We start from the raw sequence: 8,544 nt of genomic DNA, 5'->3' as shown, positions 1-8,544 counted from the left end.
GCAAAATTGGTCTTGGTCTAATTACAAATCTCAAGGTGTCCACTGTCCAGTATAAGTTCGGGATAACTCAAAATTAAATATTTTGATGGGAAATTCATTTAATACATCTTTCTTGTTAATCTTATTCCTAAAGCTTCAGTCTGATTATTCATAGATAAACAGGTAGACTGATTGTAGAAAATAAGCAGGAGCATTTTAAGTGAGTCAACAATAGCGATGTAATTGAAACACGACTTCAGGTGCAAAACTAACCTTGATCAGAAAGGCACTTGCATTACTTCCCAGTTACAGTTGAAGCACATTTTGCTTTAAAGAATTCTCAAATAAACAAATTTAACATTTTGAACTAATTTTAAGTACCCGCAATTATTGTGCTGTTGGGTATTGTCAATGTACGTGATCCAAACAACAGCCAAACTAGAACAGCACTCGGTAGAGCACATACCTCTGATAGGTCGGATCTGCATCTGGACCTGAACCAAAATCAAATCAGCTTGGACTTCTCACCTAACCAACTCATCCACCTAGTTTAGTCACAACTTGTCCATACCTTTTTAAAATATCATGTTGTATATCGCTTTTCGCCTGATCTCTCATGGTGAAGAATCACTTAAAAATTAAATAATTATCGTATCCGAATCCATATTCAGATCTTCACCAAAATCGAATCGATTCAACCTTGTCACACACGCAACCTCTCCACCAAGATTCGTCCAAATCCATCCACAACTTTTTGAGATATTCTGCTATTTATCGTTTTTGGCCCTATCTCCCAACGGTGAAGAATCACTTTAAAAATTCTACTAGCCGGATCCGAATCGCACGATGTCTCAAAAAGTTATGGACGGATTATGACAAAACCTGGTGGATGAGTTGGTCATAAGACAAGAACAAACCGATGAGATGTTGGTTCATGTGAGAATCCAGATCTGGCCTATCAGTGGATACAAAATGTAAAATGTTCAGCCTGGCGGAGGTTTGCTCTCCACCGAGTGCCGTTCGAGTTTACCATGCATTGCTCCAAACGTGAAGCAAACCACAGTAAGTTTTACATAGAAATACTGCCAGAGAGAGAGAGAGAGAGAGAGAGAGAGAAAGAAAGAAAGAAAGAAAGAAAGAAAGAAGGAAAGAAAAAGAAATAAAGAAAGAGAAAGAAAGAAATAGAGAAATATTCACAACTTGTAGACAGTAAATGATGGATATTTACAAATGCACACTGGCCGAACAAGCTGGTGATCACAGGATCAAGACAATTCTCTCTTGAAAATTATATTTAAAATTGAAGTTAGTTGCACTAGTTAGTTGTTCGTTGAAGTTAGTTGCAGTTGTACTCAGGTGGTCCACAATCAGGTGGTATGGTAGAATTCAGGTGCTAGTCTATATGGTTCTAAGTTTAATTGTTCTTTGTTGCATCTACTCATAGATGCACTCTGGCATGCTTATGATTCATTCACAGAGCATCACGTTGCATACCAAAACCAAATGCCGAAACCCGACTTGGTTCTGGTACACACCAATCTTATTCATGAAGACACAGCAGCTCTTATAATATTATTGAGCCTTTGGTTCAATTGTTTCATGAAACCTTCAACTGGAAATAAACGAATCAATATAATTATTTATTTACTAATCATACTAATGCTCACAAATAACTTCCTAAAAAATAATAATAACAGCAAAAACAACAGTGTAAATTACTGTGCTACCGTAAAATAGGGTGAATAGGGACAGCAAGGTGAATAGGGACACAAACTGAAAAAAAGTTCGGAAACTTTTTTCGCTGAAAATTGATAACCATACTGATTTGTTGATATTTGGGTTGAAAGTGTTTTGTTTTTTTATAAAGCAACTTATAGTCCCCTATTAACCCCATATATGGGTTAAATAGGAATAAATAGGATTTTTGTGGCTGTCCCTATTCACCCCGTTTTACGGGTGAATAGGGACAGTCACTAATACAAAAAAATAATAATCAAGAAATAGGGACAGTTTGGAGAAACTTTTTATCCCATATTTTTTTTCATTGGCACCGTGGTTTATATTATGGGTGCATATTATGTGCATCCATCTGAGCTATCAATTTAGCAATAAGTTGGAAACTCAGGATTGTTTCTTGATTATTATTTTTTTGTATTAGTGACTGTCCCTATTCACCCATAAAACGGGGTGGATAGGGACAGCCATAAAAATCCTATTTATTCCTATTTAACCCATATATGGGGTTAATAGGGACTATAAGTTACTTTTTGAAAAAAAACAAAAGAACACTTTCAACCCAAATATCAACAAATCAGGATGGTTATCAATTTTCAGCGAAAAAAGTTTCCGAACTTTTTTTCAGTTTGTGTCCCTATTCGCCTTGCTGTCCTTATTCCCCCCCATTTTTACGGTACTGCCATAATAAAGGTGGTGGAAAAAAAAGTGCTCTGAATTTTTGGGTCTCTTGACCTAACATTTTGTCACAGACCCTATGGAGATGTCTGACGTATCAGAGTGGCGCAGTGAAGCTTACACGGCATCACCTTGGAGCCAGCAGGTTGTCTCCCGGGGCAACACCGGCTCTGCTGATATGTTCAACTTCCCTGTCGCGTACTCATCCAGCACAGGTGTGTTTCTCCAAGCAGGTCATGAGAAATGCACTCACAAAAATTTGCTTGCAAGAACATGGCAGACAGTCCTTGGTAGAAATGTATAATTTTGTTTCTAAAAACATGTAAAGTAATTTGCACATAATCATGACAGTGATTCTCTTTAATACAACACATGATGGGCCATTCCCAAAGTACGTACAGTACGTTCTGAAAGTACCTCCTCCCCCATTTCCCAGAGCATGTTGACCCTTTTTCAAATCAATTTTATATTTGTTTTGAAATTCAATGAATATGAAAATATTTCCTTTGGCAGGTTAGAAGAAAATGTAGCTTCATATTGTCACTAATAACCATTCATCGAAGAGGACGTGTGAATTTGCCTTCTTTCTTGTACGATTTGCCTTCTTGCAGGGATGACGCAAATGATGGGAGCTGTGACCAAGCAAGTGACCATGACCAAAACCACCAGAGTAAACAAGAGCACAACTAAACAAACCAACGGGAAATTCTATGCCGAATGAGTTGATATGAAAGCCTCTTGATAGTTAATAATGATTAAATAGCATTTTATCTCTACGTCTGTGGACTGTTTGGCCTCCAGAAACGATGTGACTCTACATACGTTTATTTTATATCAAATTGTGATGCAGAAATTTGCTTTTGCTATATATCTTCACTATTTGTGCAGGATTTTCAAAATCCCAAAAGAATAGCAATGCTTGTGCTTGAATACAATTGAAAGCTTCACAGGAGAACAATCAGTCACTTTATTATTGTTCTGAGAAAGAAAAAAACTTCTTTATAGAAATATAAATTAAATGTTTTGGTTCGCAATGGGTGCCATTGATGCGATGAACCAAGATTACACAACAGCACCGTATGATTTTTTAAATATATATATATATATATATATACAAGATTGAGTAGTTTTTAGATGTAGAGTCGGGTGTTTGTAGCTAGGGGGGACGGGGGCGGTTGGAGCGGAGGAGAGAAGCACAGGGGGAATGGTGTTGTACAGAGACACTTTCCACCTCCTCCTTTGAGACTCTTTTTCTTTCTTTTCTTTCTTCCCATAAGCCAGGTGTTGGCTTTACGTTTAAGGTAGCTGGCTTAAGATATTAGGGTCTTGAGTTTGAGCCCCTGTTGTTCCGTTAAATAACACCAGGTGGGTTGACTCAGCCTGTCATCCTTCCGGGGCCGGCAAAATGAGTACCAGCTTACTGGTAAAAGGGGCACTGCATCAGCGGCACAGCCGTGCTTCCAGAAAATGAGGCATCCAGCAGCTACCGGCTGCATGGGAAACGACAACTACCTGTCCAACAACGAAACAATAACTACTATATGTACTTAATTATTTAAACAGCAAATGGAACTGCTGCACTTCTGGTAATTCGATAGACATTTGGTGACTCCAGAACACTTCATCGGTGTGTTGACGAGGCAGCAACTTCTGCACACCGATTGGTGGAAATTTTCACGTGACTAGCCTCTGATCTTTCTTCCCTAGTTGTGGTGGATCCTGACGTTATATTTATTGGAGGCAATATTTCTACCTTCTATATTTCACAGGCTTATGATAGTTTTTTTGGTTTGTTTGTTTGACTCGGTTTATATTGAGGTTGAAGCTTACCAATTCAACATTTTTCAAATATATGTGACGAATCGTTCTTCCTGTGGATTCTTCAAATGTATTCTTCTTAAAGTGTAAATGCAATTTTTAGTTGGTTAAGAATGTTTAATGGACCAGTTTTAACTGCTCTTATCAGGGTTAGTTGGCACCACAGTAAGATTTGTCAAGAGTGTGCATTATGCTTTTCAAAGAAAAAATTCAATACGAGATGAACAAAGCCACTTCTTTTCCGTATTTGGACCAATATTGCCATATCGATATTCTTTGGGTTGCCCTGAACCATCTTACTATAATTCACCAAATGTCCGTCCGTCTGTCTGTCTGTCCGTCCGTCCATTCCCAGGTACCGCAAAAACGGCTGAACCGATCGCAACGAATTTTTGGGTGGGTAATCCTGGAACCCCCTGGAGTAAAATAGGCTATATTGTTTTTCCAATCTCAGTTTTGGTCTCCAGCATTTTCAGGTTTGGACTCCCGCCTAACGTTATTGTCCTGGGTACCGCACAAACGGCTGCAACGATACACCTCCTTGCCCGTGGGATTCTCACGGGTGACCCCACTAGTTAATAGAATACAATCTCTGTATGGTAAACATAGACAGTAGTATGAAGTAGAGTTAAGAGCATTGTGTTGTAAATAACCCCAACCCGTGTGCTGATGCACTCAAGAAAATCAAACTCGGCCTTTTTTATGGATAGCACCAAGGTGGTGAATGTAGCACCACCAAATTGTTTTTATATTGCTTTTTCATCTTTCTTTGAACATGTAAGGAGGAAACTTAATACTTTTACACTCTTGCAGATGAACATGAAATCGCATGATGATTAGCAGATTCTATGTTTTCTCCTGCTTGAATAATCCCAGGCCCTTCAAGGTGTTTAAACTCAATCGTTCAAATACAAATACTCTTTTCAAGATCAGTGAAATGTCCTTGTTTTGACTTGCTTGGTTAGTGGTGGTGGTGGTGGTGATGTTAAAGTGCCTTTTCATGTGTTGGAGCCACACAGCAGTTAAAATCCTATGGGGTTTGTGACTGTTTAACAAGATACTGCTTTTTTTAAATGATGAATGACAATCTTGTGCATGCTATGCTGGTCTGGAAAGCACATCAGAGGTATGTGCACTTATCCGGGACTCCGGCAGCATCAATAGTTTAATGCAGCGGAATGTCCTCTAGTGAATTAAATGACATAATTCAGTTAATTTAAAATGATGGTTTATATTCATGTATCTGCATAATTACTGTTAGTGGCTTCGTTCAATTTTTCTAAGACATTGAAAGCAATCACATCTCCCATGTTTATCTGCACAGGTGTTTAAACATCACTTGAGCCTTGTGTTACAGACAAAATGACAAGATTATAACCACAGGGAAATATTCAGATGATGTGTTTGAGGCCAAAATGGAAATTAAAATGCCAATCTTTTTTTTTTTAATGCACTTTTTTATGTTTTCAAAAACAAGTTTTAACATTAGTTTTAACATTTGTACAGATAATTTACACTCGTGTATCTTATGCTGTTCTTTACTCCTGTTCAGTTACAAGATCTTATATAATTTTTTTCATTGCTTTGAATTCCTTTTTTATTTGAATGTCATGCTCTGGCAAAAGACCTTTTAAAATTAAACTCAACTTTGCTAAAATTTGTAATGCCTTCTTTGGAGCTGGGAGAAAGAGTTGTTTTCATTATGTTTTCGGGTTGCTCGTCCGTCTGTGCATCCGTCCGTCCCTGATAGGTTTTCGTTACTGCGATAACTTGAGAAAGGCTGGAGAGATATATGTCAAACTTGGTGCAGGGATGTATAATTAGGTAAAGATGAACTGATTTAATTTTGGGGTCAAGAGGTCAAAGGTCAGAGTCTGTAATAGGTTTTTGTTACAATGACAACTTAAGAACGACTGAATGGAACTAAGTCAAACTTTGTACAAGAATGTATAATGATGTAAAGATGAATGGATTAGATTATGGGGTCAGGAGGTCAAAGGCCAGAAGTACCGTTAGGTAAAAATTCTGTTTCTGTGCTAACTTGTGAACCAGTGATGGGATTTTCACCAAACTTTGTGCAAGTATATATTATGATGAAAGGATGAACTGCTTAGATTTCTGCATCAAAGGTCAGAGGTCATGACAGATAAAAAAAATGTGATACTTGAGAACAGCTGAAGAGATTTAAATCAAACTTGGTACAAGTATGTATAATGATGTATTATGTGGACTGAGGCATATCGGTCGACGTCGAAGAGTGCCTTTCTAGTCTCTATCATGCAATATAGTTCTGCATGCATTTTCGATTTAAATAAGGTAACATTACGTGCATCTGCACGAAAGAAATTGCAGCCCTACACCTACATCATCCGGAATGTTATTGTCACATCTCAACTCCTAACGGGATCTGATAGAGATGTTTAAGACAATGAAGGAAAGATACAAAGTAAATGCAGAATAGTTTTTCAGCAGAATGAGCATTGACAGGACCAGGGGACTCTAAAAAAAAAAAAAAAAAGGAGAGTTCTTAAGGTAGTAAGGCAGGGGTCTTTTACTCATTAAAAAGTTGTATGGACATTGGCACGACTGGAAGGTAACTTAGCTATGGATGAGTGATTGTATATCCATGTGTACTTATTGTGATGTCTGTGAGAGGGTCTCGTAAAAACGTTGTTGTATAACCCCGGACAGTTCTCTCGAACAAGCCCATGCCATTAAGACAGCCAATCGATCTCGCAGGAGCGACCCAGAGATCCCCCACATTGAGGATGGTGTATTTCCACCTTCACGAAGTCAGGGCTACGACAAAGTTAGATAAAGAGAGAAAAGAGGCATATTCGGTTCAAAGACGCCGGTTGACCTAATTAAATATAACAGGGTCCTCACATCCTCTGTTGTGTTACCTTGTTTTTTTGTTTTGTTTTTTAATCTAGGGAACCGTGCCTCAATGCTCACCCGAGTACTTATTACAGCTGTGCGGAACTGCGAGTGCAGCGTTGGCTAAGCCTCGGAGCCAATCAGTGGGGCAAAAACTTCCTGTCTATCTTATTATGTACACGCTATGCCACACCAATGAAGGAAAAGACAACCGAGGGAGATTTGAAAGATGGGGAGAATGGGCAGTGGAGTGTCGATGAGAGTGCAGCACAGCGATATCATAGGCTTAGAGGAAATGTGAGGTATGAATCAGTCTTGTCCCCATAGTGTAATCGTTGATATCTCTCTTCGGAATGCTGATTCCCTTTGTGCATCCAAATTAGACGATTAATGGTTTGCAGAGTAAGTAAGAAAAAGATAGTGTAAGTGCAGCTGCACAGGGCACCAGGGACCTCTTGGCATCACTGCCCCCTCACCTCACGCTCTCCTCGACCAGTTCTTTGGACCTTGGACTGAGCGCAGTTCAACCCGGACCCAGAGAGGTCAATTCGGGACCCAGCATAGTTCATTCTGGCAGGCAATTACCTGAGCAGGCAGGCATTCTAGTTGTGAGTCCCCAGCGTGCACACAACAGTCGCGCACCGAACCATGTTCTCGCCTTTATACGTGCCACGCTGGCACGGCTTCGAGGGAGCAAAGTCCACATGAGCATCCTTCGATCCCACGCATCCTTTTCCCCGACAGGGCGGGTGCAGCAATGGGGCAGTGGAAAAACCCAGCGTCGCGAGATTCCGGCGGCGATGGGCACCCCCGCTCCTCCCCTCACATACACGAACACTCGAATGGTTCCTCCTCGCACAAGCAAACTCTCAAATGGCCTGGCGGTCACCGGCGATCTTGCCACTCCTTGGCGCATGCAAATGTTTCGCTGTGCAGTGAATATGTGAGAAGCGTTGACCTGCGTGACAAATGTGGAAGTGCAGGAAAGGAAGAATGTGGGAAGGTAATTTGACTGGTCTGGAGGATTAATTGTTTCTAATGGTGAGGGATTCATTCACGCATTTAGGGTTCGACAGAGGTTGTTGGTGACTTGGAGACCGAGGCATACGGAATGGACGGACTGACGAATAGATGGTTGATTGTGAATAATAAAAGAGTGAGAGATCTGAGTGGCGAGGGATGGAACAGATGGATTGAATGTCGGACAATGGATTGCGGGAGTAAATTATCGACCGATAGAGTTGAAGCGGATTGATGGTGGATTGAGAAGGTTGAAAGTGGGTAGAGAAGGGGAAGATCACACCGGGGATGAAACAGGCTAATCTCACAACACATTTCCCCCCAATCCACCAAACACAGGGCAATGATCTACCGACACACAAACTAAAGAAATCAAACTGTCTGGGGAATTCATATGTGTTCATGGATCTTTTCTCCAGGCTGCATTCACACAACTGC

General features: G+C 40.1%; 1 protein-coding gene across 4 annotated transcripts in view; it reads left to right on the top strand.

Annotated features, from left to right (window-relative positions):
* ITGB4 (integrin subunit beta 4) overlaps positions 1-3,167 on the top strand; it is a 177,898-nt gene extending 174,731 nt beyond the window's left edge. For all 4 annotated transcript variants that reach the window (XM_078780662.1, XM_078780657.1, XM_078780648.1 and 1 more), the window contains 2 exons: positions 2,466-2,606; positions 3,003-3,167. In XM_078780662.1, the coding sequence (XP_078636788.1) occupies positions 2,466-2,606; positions 3,003-3,112 (251 nt within the window). In that variant the 3' untranslated portion in view covers positions 3,113-3,167. The remainder of the gene's footprint in view (positions 1-2,465; positions 2,607-3,002) is intronic.
* The last annotated feature ends 5,377 nt before the right edge of the window (positions 3,168-8,544 follow it).

Source organism: Myxine glutinosa, chromosome 1 (assembly GCF_964187855.1).
Source record: "Myxine glutinosa chromosome 1, kmMyxGlut1.1, whole genome shotgun sequence".
NCBI classification, from domain to species: domain Eukaryota; kingdom Metazoa; phylum Chordata; class Myxini; order Myxiniformes; family Myxinidae; genus Myxine; species Myxine glutinosa.
Note: the sequence above shows the minus strand (reverse complement) of the source record. Positions and strands in the feature narration are given on the sequence as shown.